The sequence below is a fragment of the Chanos chanos genome, chromosome 3, assembly GCF_902362185.1.
Source record: "Chanos chanos chromosome 3, fChaCha1.1, whole genome shotgun sequence".
NCBI lineage: Eukaryota > Metazoa > Chordata > Actinopteri > Gonorynchiformes > Chanidae > Chanos > Chanos chanos.
The window spans coordinates 53,065,620-53,083,662 of record NC_044497.1 but is presented as its reverse complement, the minus strand read 5'-3'; the positions used below and the strand labels follow the sequence as shown (position 1 = coordinate 53,083,662).

Sequence of the window (18,043 nt, the reverse complement as noted above, 5' to 3'; positions counted from 1 at the left end):
TTAAATAGTATTGTCGCGTGGAAGTAAAATTTGAATATCGATTCAGTGCGCAAACCCGTAAGGTCGGTTTGTGTTTGTGTTTTTAGAGATACGACATAAAGAACTAGTTAATGATCCCTTTAAAACGCAGGAAAGTAGTCCAGACTGTTCTGTGTGACAGGGAGGCAAGTAAGTTCCCTGATGTTGTTATTTACATTCTGGAGAGAAAGATGGGGTCTAGCCGTAAGGCTTTTCTCACTCGCCTTGGCAGGAGTAAAGGGTTCCTGGTTGAAGAATCATATAGGTAGGGGTGTACCTCTTTGTAGTTACGCTTATTCGGGTAATTAGGTATATCTTGGTACAACTGGTGACAGTTCATGGGATGAATCCTTTTGCCATGTCCCGCAGCTCTGATGTCACTCACGTCGTAGCTGAAAATAATTCTGGGGAGGAGGTCAAAGCCTGGCTACAGAACCAGACTTGCGGAGGAAAGAGTTCTGGTTCTGTCAATCTCCTGGACATTAGTTGGTATACCGAGAGCATGGGGAAAGGCAGTCCTATTTTAATTGAAGACAGACACAGATTAAAGGTGATGGTTTAAGTCATTTTTGGGTGTGTAGATTGTTTTGCTCAGACGGACAGGTTGACTTATTCGTGTTAAATTCATTTTGGCCTTGCAGAATTATTTATGAAATGTTTTGGCGCATTTCCTATAACCTTTGTTAGATTGTTAACAGAGTGTGAAGTGCATGGGAAGTAAGCACTACAATGAAACTAAAGGATATATTGTCAGAAAATGATTTACGGGGGGGGGGGGGATGCACTGAGGTATTAAGAAATGATACAAGTTGCTGCTGTTCTTAATGTGTGTTAATAAATTTTATCTTAATTTTCTACAGGTTGACCTGCAGTCAAACACAGACTCTCCTACATTTGCCATAGAGAGCTACGCCTGTCAGAGGAGAACTCCACTGAAGCACCATAATGCATCTCTCACAGTGAGCTCTCTCAAATCCTCCCGTCCTGTTGTCACGTCTCTCTGTCATTCACACGTTGTTACTTTCTGTCTTTCTTTCTGCCCCCCCAACTACATCCCAAATTCAGCTTAAATCTTGCTGATATCCTAACTACTCTGTCATATTGTTTGGGTCATTTTTGCTGCTATAGACTCAGATTTAGGAGGTGCCGCTGACTCTGTGTGATGTGTTCCGTAGGAGGCTCTGGAGCTGCTTGCGCAGAACGCTGAATTCACGGATAACGAAGGAAGGAGTGTAGCATTCAGACGGGCGGCGGCAGTTTTGAAGACGCTTCCTCGGGCTGTGCGCCGGTTGGATGACCTCAAGGGTTTGCCGTGCTTGGGTGAGCATTCGCTCAGAGTCATAAAGGTGAGACTCACCGGGTAAAGTATGTCGTCGGACGAAAGGTTGCGGGCATGCGTGCGCTCCTTGCCACGGCAACAGTAGCGCGAGGCTCAGGAGGTGCCCCCTTGCAGCTGAGTAAGTTCGCGGTGGCAGTAGGAGGGAGGCAGGGTCTCAAGCACTTTTTAATTGAGCAATTAGATGAGCTTCATGTGAAATTTAGTTGTGCGCGTTATAAACAGAAGCAACTGCTTTAGAATGTTTATCTTTCTCTTTAATTACTGTCTTGCTCGCGCAGTGTTAACTCTGTATCCGTTTTTGTGTCTTTAGTAAAAATAAAAAAAAATCTTTACTTTAGATTTGTATGACTTCCCAGTGTAAACGGGGACACAAGTAATGAGGGATAATTTATGCCTTGAAGTCGATAGCTGTGTTTGATTACATTATTGCGGCCAGCATCCGACAATTTTTTTGTAAGATGGCTACTTGAGCCGATGTTGTTTCACTTAATGGGCAGCTACACAAACGCGATGATAATATATTAGCCTGTAATTGTTACAGCCTTTACAGATGAGTGATATTATGTCTTTGAAATGTCATACTTCCTGTTTTCCTTTTCCCTCTATTTCAGAAAGCACACACACACACACACACACAAACACAAACACAAAGACACACATTATATGCTGTATTGCTGTGCTGAAGCAAAATACTCCGTGCTTATTGTATTCTGACTGACCAGTGCAAACACTACCATCCCTAACCTAATGCAGGCCTTCATCTAGGTTCCTCTCCTACAGTTATGTTTTAGATGAAGGAGTAGAATTGTTAAAACACCAACCTAAAGTGAAGCAGCACAGAGCTCTTGACCATATACATGTTTTACAGATACAAAATAATACTTTTATGGTCAATAAGATACTACATCACTGGAAAATGTATGCTTTACTCGCACTGAACCAGTCCCATGTGCAGGTTAGCTTTATGTGTCGTACTATTCTGTCATTGCATAAACCAAGGTTGTGATACATGTTTATGAATATTTGAAAGGCTTGCACTGTGTTATGACAACGGCCAGATGAACTGTTCTAAACTCGTGTTTTAAGGAGATCCTAGAGGATGGCGTCTCAAGCGAAGTGGAATCAACGAGGCAATCAGAGCAGTATAAGGCTATGAAGGTATGTGGCTTTAGAAGGTATCTGGCCAGTTACGCCATCAGTCAACATTTATTCATTGATCAGGTGATTGTAGTGTGTGTATCTTTTCAGGTGCTGACTGGTATTTTTGGGGTCGGGACAAAGACTGCTGAGCGCTGGTTTAGAGAAGGGATACGGTCTCTGGCAGACCTAAAAACCAGAGGGGGAAGACTAAATCGAGAACAACAGGCAGGTACTGGAACAAAGTCCTGAGAAGCTTCAAATGTCAGCCAATCAATGCAGCCACTGAGAGCCTTTTTGTTTTCGTTCTGAGAATTATTTCTAATTTATTTTAAATCCGTACGTCTTTTTCTGATACGTTTCCTTCGAGCAATATGAATGTTGGTACAACTGAAAAAAAAAAAAATATTTAGACCCTGTCACACTATGACCAAACGCTGAAAAGACACGTTTTTCCATGATGACCTGTTTCTCTAGGACTAGACTACTATGATGACTTGAACAGACCCGTCTCTAAAGCCGAGGCTCATGCCATTGGTCAGATTGTGGGGGAGGCGGTGCGAGCCGTGCTCCCTGGGGCGGAGATTACGCTCACTGGAGGGTTCCGAAGGTTTGTTCATAGCTAAACAACATCAGAATAGGCTCTGTCTCGACTTTTAATTTTAATAAGAGAATCGTTACAAAGCTGATTGGAGGTGTGTGTGTTCTCTCTTGCAGGGGTAAGGAGGTGGGTCATGATGTGGACTTTCTGATCACACACCCAGAAGAAGGAAAAGAAGAGGGTTTGATGCCTAAGATTGTCAGTTGGTTGGAGACCAAGGTCAGAGAGAGCTGTGATTTTACTAAAACATCCTAAAATAACGTTAAATCATCGTTATTGTCTCGCTTATGTTTATGATTCCAATTTCCAGGGTTTGCTGTTGTACCAGAAAACTACCAGAAATTCATACTTAGAATCCAAAGATGGACCCGTTCGACCCTCCCACAACATGGACCGCTTTGAGAGATGTTTTTCCATTTTCAAGTTGAAGAGAACGCCAGAAGTCTGCGGTACGTCCAATCAGAGCGCCGGTCAGAATGATGTCACGGAGGGAAGTGATGTAAGACAACAGGAAGTCCAGTCAGAGCCATCTGATTGGAGAGCTGTTCGAGTTGATCTTGTAGTTAGCCCCTACAGTCAGTTCGCCTTCGCTCTGCTCGGCTGGACAGGGTCAAAGGTGAGGAGCTCTCTCATTGGTCTACTCACAGATCAAAACGGCTTCGATTTGCTAAACATGATCATATAAACGTTCAAATGCATTTCAATTATTTTTTTATTCGGCGAGTTTAAAACAAAAAAAAAAGTGTCTTTGAAATATTGTCAGTTCGTGTCTCACTTGTTGCGTTTGTACAGAACTCACAGTCATACCTTACTTCATCCTTCTGACCTCCATTCGAACCACGTTTCCCACACTTTTGGTTTAACGTGTATAATCTCTCGTTTCCTCTGCAGCTGTTTGAGAGAGAGCTTCGGCGATGGGCAGGTCAGGAGAAGAGCATGTCTCTCAGCAGCCATGTCCTGTACGACCGCGCACAGGTGAGTGATCCCATTAACAGCCTCGCATCACATGATGACGACAAACGCAAATAAAACACCTGTTTATCTGTTTGTTTTGTACATGACCATCCCACTAACAGAATCCCTCTCACCCTGAACCAGTAGCCTAAATGTTTAATGTGGATGATTTTGATGAGTTCTTGATTTCTTTGACTGTAATAGACCTAACTTTTCTGATTTATCTGGAATACATGTGGAATTTGACCTAAACTTTTGCGTCATTGTGTTAAAAAAAGTCCACCCGATTTTTGCTTTGGTTCAGTTTTGTTTTGTTTTGTTTAACTTGAGACCCCCCCCCCCCCCCCCCTTTTTTTCCTTTTTTTCAGAACCGTTATCTCAGGGCGAGTTCGGAGGAGGAGATATTTGCCCTCCTGGGTCTGGAGTACATCCCCCCCTCTCAGAGAAATGCTTGACTCTGTGCTCACACATCCAGTGCCTCACGACCTCTTAAATGAAAGCTGTCAGCCTCATGATCATTGACTTAACCCACTTATTTTACCTCTGTTCCTATCACAACCGTTTACCTCTGTCTGATAAAAAAAAAAAAAATGTAATCATTTTTAAAGTGTCTTTTTTTTTTTTTTTTTTTTTTTTACAAATTCTATTAAATTAAACAACAGTTCGCACTGGGTCCTCGTGAGATTATTTTTTGGCATCCTGCATTGGACGCCTTAGATACGATACCAGATGTGTTTCCCTGATTCTGTTGCTTTGAGATCTGAACACACTCGGTGTTACTTTGCTTCCTCATTATCGAGGTGAACGTAGATTTTCGGCTTGACACATGGGTAGAGCAGGGTGCAGATCCACCCACTGAAGACAGCGACCCTGTTTGCTGTCGGTATGAGAGACCTGCGTGAGACTGTGGGTCTATTCACTTCCCTTGAGAGGACGGGAAAAAGTACACGTCTGTTTTAAATGCTGTCTGCCACTCTGACCAAAAGCCATCAGCCCAAGTCTGCCGTGTAAACTGACTCGGTTTAGGACTGACGGTATTTCGGTTTCACCCAAATATAATCTTGCTTTTTAACCCCATGCCTCAACACGAAGGGGGATGTAGATTAGATCTGGATAACTTTATTTGATAGTGTTATTAAGAAACCGATGTGCGTGGGCTTCAAATGGGACATGGTTCATCACTGATGAAACATGTTCTTCTGTGCAGTTCTCCAACCAGGGAATGAATCTTAAACAAAACATAAAGATCACATATCTGCTGTAATCTCTCCTTCTCACCGCTGTTTTTGGTGCTGAAGCGTTACTCCTGAAAAGAATTAAACAGAAAACAGCCTCATAGGCATAGAGAATACAAAGATTTTTTATGAAAAAAATAACAACAACAACAACAACAACAGTGTTTTTCTTACTATGCATCTTTGGACCTCAAAAAACATTTTTGCCTTCAAGCGCATATGTGTGATGTGCACTGAGCTGATTGGCATACTGAAAAAAAAAAACCTTTGAAACTATGAAACTAACACATCTGCTTTTGCATGTGCTCTTGCAAGATCTCACCAGCCAATCTGCAGACTGTGTTTCAATGTAAATGTTAATCTGTTAGTGTGGTTGGAAAGAAATAAGTGAGAGCAAACTATTTATGTATTTGTTTGTTTGTTTGTTTATTCATTCATTTATTTAAATGCAACCTGTCATACACTATTCAGTTCTCCAGAGGAAATGTAATTTAGTGTGTTTTCACACAAATGAGGTTGTGTTCCTTCTGGAGTGGAAAATGTGCCGTGTAAGCAGCTATACCAGACACAGAAATACATCTTTACTGCACTTACGCTTCTACCAGAGAGAGAGAGGGGGAGAGTGAAAGAGAGAGAGAGAGGGAGAGAAAGAGAGAGAGAGGGAGAGAAAGAGAGGGAGAGTGAGAGAGAGGGAGAGCGAGAGAAAGAGAGAGAGAGTAAGAGAGAGGGAGCACGAGAGAAAGAGAGAGAGAGCAAGAGAAAGAGAGGGAGAGCGAGAGAAAGAGAGAGAGAGCGAGAGAAAGAGAGAGAGGGAGGGAGAGGGAGAGAGAGCGAGAGAGAGTGAGAGAGAGCGAGAGAGAGGGAGAGAGAGGGAGAGGTGGATTGCGTGCGTGTGGTTAAATGATTCCCTTGCACCTGGCATGGTCTGCCCTACTTTGCTTAACTATTGTACCACAGACAGAGTTAGGACATAACATACACAACTTACACATAGGCATTGCTTCACAACAGAGCTAAACATCTTATTTGAATTGGTGCATTGCGACTTCCTTCACTTCACGAACGACATGGCAAGTAAATAGGCTTACACGAAGAATAAGACAGCTATGGTCCTGAACCATATGTAAAACCTTTTAATGCAGTTAAAATAAAATTAAACAAATTAACCACTCATTTAGTGTCATGAATAGCTGAATAGTGTGAGAAGGGGTTGTTTTTTTTATGGAGATGCTGACCTGTATAGGGGAAGAATAGTAGGATTTCATTCCTGAATAAGCCTTACTAGAAAAAAATGCTTGTGACTTGAATGATGCTCTAGTGTGCTAAACTTTCTTCAATAACCCAACTTAAAAGGTAGACAAATGTCACTTTGTGAATTCGATGCACTGATAACGAATGCATTCAGGATGCAAGCATTGTGTCAAAAGGGACATTTTTTGGATCAAAATATGAAACTAACAGAGCGATATCAGTTTGTTCTTCCCATTGTGCTTCTAGTGGAAATGTGTGTGTGTGTGGGGGGGGTTATAATCAATTTATATCTGCTTTCAGTATATTTCAAAGACAAAATCCTTTATCATTTAAAGTGTGATCAGTATCTTGGATTGTTCAGTTTTCTAATCAGTTGTGTTGGGACTGTTTTCTGCTTTGATTTTTTTTGTCTTTCTTTCTTTCTTTCTTTCTTTCTTTCTTTTTTTGCTAAACCTGCCAGTTTTGACCTAAAGAGCAGTAAACATTCACAAGACTGCTCCTCGTCCATCCATACAGGTTTATCGTGTTTTTTAAGGACATAAACAAGTCTGTTTCATTTCACCCTCCCCTGAAATTTTATTTTACTGTCTTGACCACCTTTTCCTAACAACATAATTGACCTCTAAATGCCATTTTAACTTCAAAGAACATGTCCACATTCACACCTTAAAGCTGCTTAACATTACACCTTAACAGGAAAAGGAAAGGCTCAAATATGCCCCCCCCCTCCCCTTCCATTCTTCTCCAGAAGCCATTTTGACACTCTTTTCAAATGTGACTCCATGAACTAAAACCATTCACAAACGTGTGGAAGAAAGACCCGACTTCTTAGTGATGTCTGTTGTAATGAGAGATAGCGTAGAGGTGTGTGTGTGTGTGTGTGTGTGTGTGTGTGTGTGTGTGTGTGTGTGTGTGTGTGTGTGTGTGTGTGTGTGTGTGTGTGTGTGTTTGTGTGAGAAAGGGGGGATTGACAGTTATGCTCAATGGAGTGTAATCCCTCCTCGACACTTAGTTTATTTCCAACACCACACGTGTGAAACAAAAGTTTCTGAATAAGAGAGAGAGAGAGAGAGAGAGAGAGAGAGAGAGAGAGAGAGAGAAAGGTGTTACACCTTTGGGGTTTTTTTGTGAGGAGAAAAGCCCACTGGAGCCAACCTGGAGGGATATGTCTGGCTGTAGGGGCCACGAATCTGAGTTGATTCCAGTTGGAAACGTTTGACCATAAGGCCCCCATTTACTTTTTGTCCCCACTTTCGACATTATCGTAGAACAGGAGCCCGCTTTTCAAATAAGACCAGTTCCACCCGTCTGCCCTTAGGCCGTAGACATTCTTTGAAGCTGCCACTGATGAGAATCAACAGCGTAAGACTAGCTGATGCTTTGTTCTCCAGATGACGCAATTATGAATTGAACTGATCAGTTATTCTGAAGAACTCAAAGGTTAACATTTGGTCATCCAAGGAATTCTAGATTTAGTCAAGACAATACTTGATTTTGAGATATAACATAATTGCGTCGGTGAAGCTGCAGAGAATCTCTACGGCAATAGTTTTCATAAATGTGCCTAAAGTTGCTGAATTTAACTTAATTTTTCAATTTTTATTTTTTTTGAGCTCCTGCCAGTTGTTTGAGACGTTGGCCATCACAATTCATTAGGCACCAGTCACATTTGTGTAGGCTGATCTAAAATACAGAATATAAGCACTGTGTTGAGCAATGCTATCACAAAATGACAAACATTTACAACCAGGCTTGTGAAAAAAAAAACAAAAAACAGTCATTTGAAGGAAGCAATATTTGTTTAAAGTTACCAATATGCTTACCCATTTCAAGATATCAATATGCTTATGAAGAAGATATGAAAGTTATTGACTTGAATGGATGATTAGGTCTCACTCTCACACTAGACCCCCCCCCCCCCCCCCCAAGCCCACCCCTTACACGGGACCCACCCTTTGCAGTGTTGGGAAGGGACAATACATTTGCGTTCATAACAGAGCAGCAAACAGCCCCATTAGAGATGAAAGGGACTGACTGAAGGTAATCAAAGGCAATCACGGCTGGAGCCCATTACTGGGAGAGACTGTTGTCTGAGCCCCGTCTGAAGGTGGCCGGCTGAGAGAGACAGCAGTCAAGGGACAGGACTCCTAACGCAGTGTGGGCTTTTTCTCTCAGTGCCACACTGATTCAGTAGCCACTGATAGATAGACAGATAGATAGATAGATAGATAGATAGATAGATAGATAGATAGATAGATAGATAGATAGATAGATAGATAGATAGATAGATAGATAGCCTCTTTATTGTCTTTTTTCAAGGAAATTTTTCTGCTACAGTCGGTACAGAGCCTCACATACACACAGAGGTTACATAAATACTATATATACCCAACATAACTACAACCCCCCCCCCCCAAAAAAAACATTAGATTAGTAAACACTAAGATTAAATTATAGATCCTGCCAAGTAAACAGAACACTCAAAAGTAAACAAAAGCATGCTCAAATATTGAAGACTGCAACCATTTACAAATATAAATGAGAAAACAAAGACAGGCAAGAGGTGTTATTCGTACAGGATTATGGGTTTCTGATTAGATATCGGAAGAAAATTCATGCTGTCACCATAGCAACAAAGATGAAAAAATTCCGAAAGCCCGATGATTATGGCCATACACAATCTATAATTTGTATAATCTGAAAACACTGGATGGATACCTTCATTACTTTTTTTTTACTGACAATGTTCTACATTTTAAAGGCACTGCATACTCTGGTCCCTGCAGAGTAAAGTGAAATGCCTTATTTTGTCTTTTTTCACAACAGTCTTCATAAATATATGACTACACTCACAGTGTACCACTTTAACTGCGTACAGTATAGTATGGTACAGTCTACCAACTCTCTCCCTCTCTCTCTCTCTCTCTGTGTCACACACACACACACACACACACACACACACACACTGTAATGTGTCCTTTGATGACATCCACATCGGGATGGGAGGTGGACATGCCGTCTCCTGCTCCTCCCGTCTGTCATCAATAAAAACAGGCTCCTGTCTGTACTGTAACCAAGTTCCTCCTGCTCATGTCAGTCACATCAAAGCCCTCCTTCTCCATTATCACATATCAGGGCCTGAGAGAGAGAAAGAGAGAGATGGAAACGGTGGGGGGGGGTAGAGCTCTAAGGAACATTCCTCACTGGAAAATAGAAACTTAGCAGCATTACAAAGAGATCATCATGTGATAAAGGAGAGGCAGAGACCTGGCCTTTGTTTGGCTTTTAACTGAAACAGAATGAGAGATATAGATAGTTATATAGAGGGAGAGAGAGAGAGAGAGTAAACAAATTATCTGCTCTTTGAAGCATATAAATGGAATGAGCGCAATGAGCTACATGTTAATTCTATGTTAGTGATGTCGGAAAAAAAAAAATCTTGTTGGCAGAAACATTGTTGACATACAACAAGACGGACTCATTTACACATACTTTGTGTAATCAAATATTTTCATGTTTAAACCTTTGAAAATTATATTCTAATCATTTACACTTTTTCATGTATGTATGTGTGTATGTACGTATGCACGTGTGTGTGCGTGTGTGTGTGTGTGTGCGTGCGTGCGTGTGTGGGTGTGTATGCAAGTTCACACGCATATTTCTGTGTACACTCTGTGAAACAGTTTGTTCATGAGATCATTAGCACGTTTCGACGGTATGTGGATATGATACCTACATTCTACATTTGTTCATATAACGTCTGAATTCAAGATTTCAGTGCTAATATTTAGTATTGAGAAAGGGCATCATACACATTATATTGGAATAACTAATGTTACATCTTTATATTTTAAATATGTATCGGGGAAGTACTTGCATTTTAAGAAAAAGGGTGCCATCCTGTCTACTTGCAAGAGGCAAAACTTCATCTGTATGTGGATGGCCTCCGCCCTCTTGGCGTCGTGAATCTTAACCTGCAACTTTATTCATCTCTTGTCTTTGAATCGCCATTTGGGATGGAGATAAAGGGGATCAAATCAATCATCTTGTTAAAAAAATCAACAAAAAAGATCGACAGAAATCTTTGTGAAAACTGGATGAAATGAATTTAGCCTATCATGGGATTTAAGGATAAAGTGCGTTTGTGAGTGGATTGATCATTTTAAAGTTAAGAATGCCAACTGATAATATAAACCTTGCCCTTTGGGTCGTGAATAGATCTATCGTCCGACAGTTATCTCCACGACTAGTTCGAGTTCGCCAGACTGCTGTCTCCGCGCTCGATAGCTCTCCGTGTTGTGTTACTACAATTGGCCATTAACTGCTACCTGGCACATCAAAGGAACCCAGCACTTTGGTACCAGCAGCAGTTTAAAAGACATACGCGAAGAATAAAACACCCATGTTCGCAATGGATGCTATTTGAGCTCAGATTACTTCTAGAGCAAAGACAGAATCAAGTCCCATAGCCTTTATTAACAATGGTATAATTCAAGAACACAGTGTCAACGTCTTGACAATTCATTCAGCCGCATCGCAAACAGTAAGAAGTTCTTATATCGTCTTAAATCAATTTAATCGTTTTCAATCTGTCGCTTATCGATCGGCGCAAGAGAAAATGCCGCTATTCAGAAATAAATTAAAAAAAAACTCATTTTTTGAAACAAAATTCTGACTATCCATTTTCTGTCCACTGAGATTTTAGGTATTGTTTTGGAATGCTCAACACACACACACACACACACACACAGATATGATAGAGAGAGGGAGACAGAGAGAGATGAGACGGGAGGAAAGGCTAAGAGGGAGATGGTTTTTGGGGTTGGGAGGGGGGCTGAACATCTCCAGTCTCTCCAGACTTGCTGGAGCCAGGAATTAATGGGCTCATTCAGAGCCGATTGAGACATCTTAATTACCACACTTGTGAAAACTCAAGGGGTGGGGAGTAGAAAAGGGAGGACATTTCCTTTGATCTCTTGCTAAGTGAATTGTAAATGAGGTGGGATTACCCTTATAAATACTTGAGCCCTGTGCTAACAGTTGTGAACATCAAACCCACAGCCTTACTTACTTGGCTACTGCAGGACTTACTTAATCTCAGAACTTCAAGCTCTATAGTCACAGGCTTGGACCAATTGAAAAAATCACACAAGGACCCAAGCTGTGGTTTGCAGCTTTGAGGAAAAAAGGGGAAATCTTCTTCTTTTTTTTTTTTTCTAACAATTTTGTGTGGATTTTTTTTTTTATCTTTGCTGGACTTTTGAAACACAGAACCATGAAGGGACACTTTTCCATTGAATGGCTATCCCAGAGCAGTCAGGCTGCGTGCAGCTCAAAAGCCACTTCCAGCCCTTGGATCTCTACCGGCACGTCTGGCACGGTTCCCGAGAGCCTTCCCGGCTTCTACGGCAGATGGAGGCCAGACAGCACAGAGCCTCTGCAGAGACACACGGAGCAGCCTGCAGTGCTATCACACGACCATCCAACATCTACAAAGCAAGAAACTGTCCCTGAAAACCCGACAAACCTCCAACATACCTCTTTCGGTAAGACATGGGAGCCGTGCTCTTCTACTTAACCGCTTATAGCAACTTCTCTGAGAGTATGTGAAACCACCGTAATCTGTGGTTTGTGTAGCCATGGGGTAAGAGAACAAACAGATCAGTATGAAAGTGGAAACAATTGGTTAAACTTATTAGTTTAAAAGCCATTAGACGACAATGAAAAATGTGTACATTTTTTTTACTATCAAATCAAATTCGAGATGTTTATGCTTAAAATGCTTTAATTATGTTCTTTTTGGGGGTTGTGATTCCGCCTAGTATACCATTTAATATCTTAGTCCCAGCTGAAGATTGAATTTCACACCAGCAATGAATTTCACAATCAATGTGTTCAAGGCTCAGTGCAAAAATGTATAATTGTGTTTCAATGTAAAGTTATGGAACACGCATGAACTATTTTTTTGTTCCTCACAGTTCCAGAAGCTGGTTTCAGCAGTGGAACTGAAGAAGAGGAAACATCGGGCTATGAGAGTGAAGGAGGCCAGTCTCTCTCACCTGTGGCCTCAAAAGACACAACCTCATCAACATCGCCCTCTACTGGCCGTAGGCCTCGCACTGCCTTCACAGCCGAGCAGATCAGCAGCCTGGAGAGAGCCTTTAAGAGGAATGCTTATCTCGGCACTCAAGACAAGGCAGAGCTCTGCAAGAGGCTTAATCTATCTGATAAACAGGTATGGGTTCTGATTCTCCCGCAATGCAGCTTTAAAAAGATAAAACTATCGCCATCACTAACTTAAAAGATTTTGGAATGATAAGACCTTCATCGACATCAGTAAATATGTATGAGAAGTCATTTATGGTGTGATGCTTAGATATTTTTTTTTCCCCATTTAATGTCCTTTATAGATGTATTGACCAGTGTGTCTTACTTGTCAAAGTTCCTCTTGTTTTTAGTTTCGAGTTCCTGTACTTACCCGTGTTTCCTTTCCTTTCCTTCCAGATTAGGAACTGGTTCCAGAACAGGCGCATGAAACTGAAGAGGACGGTACAGGACGCCTTGGCTCACGCCTGCCAGGCTAAAGTGGCTTCTCATTTGATGCATTACCCTGAGCTCCAGACTTTTCGTCCCGGCCCTTACCCCGGCTATTACCCCGCACAGGAGAACCCATCTCTCTACCTGTGCCCTGCCAACCTTCACTACAACCCTGCCTCAGCCGGAAGCAGCATCTCCGCCCTGCCAGTGGACACGCTGTACCAGTATAACAGTTTACAAAACCTGACTGCAGCCCCTGCAAACTCCACCCTGGTGAACCCATACCAGGCTTTCCAACCGTACTACAGTTCTCAATGAAAGGAGATGGTTCAGTTTCACATAAAGCAATAGTGACATGGAAGAGGGTTTTTTTTTTCCTTTGTACTTCTTTGTATATTTAATAACTTTGTATAGTTGATGATGTGGCATACTTCTCAGTGTATCATGATGATTTCCTTTGATAACTTTTGAAACCCTTTTGGAAGAACAGGGTAGAGTGCAATACTTCTTTTTTTGTTGTTGTTGTAATGCTTTATACTGCGTCAAATTATTTAAGCACATCTTTTATAAATTCTAAAATATATTTTGTTCATGTATATTTTGTTCATATATACATATCTACAATATGCCTGTGTGTAATAAAATGTGTTTATAACCAATCAAATAATCAATGTAATCACTGATATGAAAATATAGTATCTTTTGCAGAAGTAAATTATATTTATACATCAAACCCCCCCCCCACCACCACCATTAAAATGCCATTAAATAGAGCCACTCTAGAGGCAAGGAGCAAAACTAGAATCATTAGGACACATTATACTGAGGCTGCTGAAACACTGTGAAACCCTGTCTATCACAGGACAAATGTTTTATAATTCATGATGGATAATACTGGAACCCCTTCTTGTTAGTTCCAATGTTGTTTTGATCCACAAACAACCATGAATCAAAGCCATTAAGAAATCCTCTGGGAAGTTTTGGAGTTTTTGAGCATTTGGTGCAGTGCAATCTAATCAAATTTATCATCATTTTGATACACTGGTTGATTACATAAATGAGAGAACGTCTGCATAAACACACATATCTTGATTTGTCTCTGTTAAAGGATTTTGATTTTCTCATCGGTTGATGAAAAGTTATTAACAAGAGTGAACAAACTGTTCTTGGAAACTCATTCTTATTCAACAAAGTCAATGAACATACACAGTCATATTTTGAAAAACATTTTGCATTTTATGTATAAAAACAGTTTTCAAGTAAAAGCCAAATCTTGTAATACTTCTTAGAGAACTCCTATTCGTTAAGCATTCTATAAAGATGTACAGTGTGCGTTTGTCCCGCCCACGCGTTGCAGCCCACCTACGAGCCCCGCCCACTCCCTTACAAACAGCATAAATCAAGATCTAACAAGGTTATCGTGTTAAACTACAATTACAAAAAAACAAGGACCAAAGAGAGAGAGAGAGAGAGAGAGAGAGAGAGAGAGAGAGAAAAAAAAAAAAAGTAACAAAACAACATTGTCCCCCTCACCATGCTGATTGCCATTAAGTATACACACACCACACAAACATTAAGCAGTCTTCTGCTGTCCTTTCTTCCCGATCAGAGACTTGTGAATATGAGGTATCACACCTAGGTGGAGAACACAAAGAGGAGCATAATCAGAAACCAGGTTGACATCTCACGTCTGACGTCACAGTGCAGGACCAGGCTATGGGATATGGTCAATATATAATTGGTTTGTTGCGATAAAAGGAAATCATACCAAAGTAACTGTGTTTTATAAACTGCATGTAAAACATGTTGCAGCCGTGTCCATCATGTCTATTGTTTATCGGGCAAATGTCTCTAGCAAACCACAAATGTATGCAAAGCAAATGGAAACCCCCCCCCCCCCTTTACAGAGAACATCTCCACACAGGGTAGACACAGACTGGGGAGTGCCGTTACTGTACTGTGGATTCCTGAAGACTCACCTCCACCAGCGATAGTAGCTTTGATGAGTGAATCCAACTCCTCATCACCACGGATAGCCAGCTGTAAATGTCGGGGAGTAATACGCTTCACTTTCAGATCCTTAGAGGCATTACCGGCCAACTCCAACACCTGCAATGGAAAACCAGAGTGGAGTAAGGGGAAAAAAAAAAATCCCCAGAGTGTAACTGCGAGATATTCAATTATCAATACATTACAGGAGTATGTTTACAAAGTTAATTTAAGTTCACTGAATCAGGACACATTAAGTTTGATAAAATAACGGTGGGAGAAACTAGTAAACAGAGAGAGAAATGTCTTTAATAATTTTACACAGCGAAATGACTGTGTAAATGTCAGAAGTATACAAATACTGGTCATGGCTTCAGTAGTGCTGCAAACAGACAGCATGCTTCACGTTAATGTTTGAAGATGAGCTCAGAGAAACCTTTACCTCAGCAGTGAGATATTCCAGAATGGCTGCACTATACACTGCTGCTGTGGCACCAACTCGTCCGTGGCTTGTGGTACGAGTTTTCAGGTGTCTGTGGATACGCCCCACCGGAAACTACAAAAGAGCACATACACACACACAAACACACAAGTTGTCAAAGAAAAGGCCTTAATCAAACTGCACAGCATAGCACAACACAAAGCTTACGATGTGTCAAAAACCTCAGAGATATTAACCAGAAAGCTCCATCGATCCAAGTTTCCACACACATACCTGCAAGCCAGCTCTCTGAGAACGGGAAACTGCCTTCGCCTTGGCTTTACCGCTGTCCTTTCCAGCCTTACCTCCTGCCTGCAGGACGGGAAAAAAAATGCAAACAACAATCCTTGTTTTTAAACATACTAGCTGTGGAGCAATGTAGCACACAGGGCAATAGGTGTCTCTGCTAACCATCAAAAGACTAAATACAGAATGGATCAAGAAGTGGAAACTTTTCGCTGTTGGAATTTCTTTGGTTACTCTAACTCTAACGGTGCAGCTAGAGTTGAACTGGAGCCAATGCTTTGTGAAGGTCACTGTGTGAGTTAATATATAAAGGCAATACACCCAGCGCTGCTTTAACTCAATGACTATTGGAGACTATTGGAGACAGGCCTTAACATGCTTCACTGGGAAACCATTAATCATGTATACAGTCATCATTAGTGCCTTAAATATATGAATGCTGGCTTTTTGTCAAACATTTCTTTCCAAAGCATGCTCTTGAGTGGGGGCGGTTTTATCAACCTATCAAAGACAGCTGAGACAATACCAATATGCAGACACTGAAGACCAAACAAATTTGCCAATTTGCAGTAAAATCAAGCATTCATTTACATTAATTCAAAACTCTTGAAAAACAACATCTTGTCTCAAACCCATAGAGACTTGCTGACTTCATTGATAAAGGAGAGATGGTAGAAGAGATGGGCAGCAGATTCGGTTTCAAATCAAAGTTACCGTGGTAACCCACAAAGTTAGACGATAGCGCCCCAGAGCAAATTCAGTGAATTTAGAATAACTGCACCATAACAAGCAAAGACTGTAAGTTTTGGGCTGCTATCAAGATTAGCTTTGTAATTAGCAGTAGTCATCTGACAGATCATCTCGTGGCACAAGTGACACGGCTTGAAAAACGGCCACAGGCTCCGACGGTATGTACATAAAGCTGTCGTTTTTCAATGAAGATAAACAAATTTTAAGTTGACTAAATTTCCTTGAGGTCATAGTTCAAAAAAAAGAAAATAAGTAAACCGCTACGTTTTATTATGAACACAAGCAGAACAAAAATCACTGCGAAGGACTGTCTTTTGCACGACTCAACTGGGGACATACGATTTAACATTAAAAGAAATACTCTCCTTTGTCAGAGAAAAATTTCAAGGGAAAGCGAGGGCTACGGATCACAACAACGAAGTTATACCCTTGAGCAATGCAAGATACGTACAACGGAACGCACGTCCTTTTTCAGCTTATTACACCGTATTAGTTAGTTTCAGTACTTGCCACCCAGCAGTACTCGGTGTAATACAGATAGTTGGAATACAAATAATACAAGTGGGTCTATGGAGGGTTACGGTTGAGTCCAATCATTTCTCGTTAGCGAACAGCTAACAAAAATTAAGCATCAAGATGGAACGGAAACAATCTGGTCAATAATGTAAGACATTAGACAAATGCACGTAATATAGGCTGAGCATAAGATCTTACAGTAATCAAGTCTTGCGCTTAGCCAATTGGCTGATTGTTATAACAAACAGATTGACTGGTTGGCTATCCTCGCCAGCTAACGAAAATTCAATGAGCAGTTGCAACTGAAAAGGAAAAGACCACGTTTCTCAACTTTTACCATAAAAGTAAAGAAAATTTACGCAAAACCTTAGAAGCAACATTCTAGTATAACGCAAACAGAACCCATAGCTATTTGACTGATCCACCGAAAAAGCGATTTTACTGTCATGTCGTGGTTGGCGCTCTTTCGCCAAAACAGGGCTAACGGGCTAGCTAAGTCCTCAGCTCCGAACCGATGAGAGGTTATAAAAGGATGTGAAACAGACAATGTCAGTAAATGCGTAGAGTAGGATGCACAGTTATTTAAATACTGATAAATTAAGTGTAAACTAAAATTATAAATAAACTAAAACATTACCATGTCACCGGTTGAGTTTCCTGTAGTCCTATGGCCCCAGCTACTCTACTTCTAGACAAGAAGAAACAATGACGCCTTGCGGATAATGAGAACTATCGTAATGAAAACGGATTATTATGGATTGCTGAAAGACCAATCGCGGACCTTTATCTTGGTTTGAATATCTTTGAGCCAATCACATTAAGGCTTTCATAATGTTTACATCACGCGCCAAATCTCGTCGAGAATTTCACGGATGCGCATGCGTGAAGTTAGGGACAGTTTCAACATGGTCAACTAAAAAAGTCAAAGCCGCGGGATTTATGGATGGAATTGTGAATAGTCTAAAACATACTGATTACTTTATAATTTG

The 18,043-nt window shown here is 41.0% G+C and overlaps 3 protein-coding genes across 3 annotated transcripts; 2 read left to right on the top strand and 1 right to left on the bottom strand.

Annotated features, from left to right (window-relative positions):
* The first annotated feature begins 110 nt into the window (after positions 1-110).
* Positions 111-4,504, top strand: polm (polymerase (DNA directed), mu). Its single transcript, XM_030768324.1, has 11 exons — positions 111-283; positions 388-568; positions 879-977; positions 1,194-1,364; positions 2,444-2,515; positions 2,606-2,726; positions 2,972-3,104; positions 3,212-3,314; positions 3,406-3,711; positions 3,987-4,070; positions 4,418-4,504. Exons 1-11 carry the CDS (start codon positions 111-113, stop codon positions 4,502-4,504), a joined length of 1,530 nt encoding a protein of 509 aa, XP_030624184.1.
* Positions 4,505-11,810: 7,306 nt separating this feature from the next.
* On the top strand, positions 11,811-13,390 carry ved (ventrally expressed dharma/bozozok antagonist). The gene is made up of 3 exons (XM_030768331.1): positions 11,811-12,081; positions 12,514-12,770; positions 13,040-13,390. The coding sequence occupies exons 1-3, from the start codon at positions 11,811-11,813 to the stop codon at positions 13,388-13,390; spliced, it is 879 nt and encodes a 292-aa protein (XP_030624191.1).
* Positions 13,391-14,567: 1,177 nt separating this feature from the next.
* On the bottom strand, positions 14,568-17,765 carry h2az2b (H2A.Z variant histone 2b). The gene is made up of 5 exons (XM_030768344.1): positions 17,692-17,765; positions 15,777-15,854; positions 15,504-15,617; positions 15,052-15,181; positions 14,568-14,707 (listed from the first exon to the last, which is right to left on the bottom strand). Exons 1-5 carry the CDS (start codon positions 17,692-17,694, stop codon positions 14,646-14,648), a joined length of 387 nt encoding a protein of 128 aa, XP_030624204.1. The 5' UTR covers positions 17,695-17,765; the 3' UTR covers positions 14,568-14,645.
* Between the last annotated feature and the right edge of the window lie 278 nt (positions 17,766-18,043).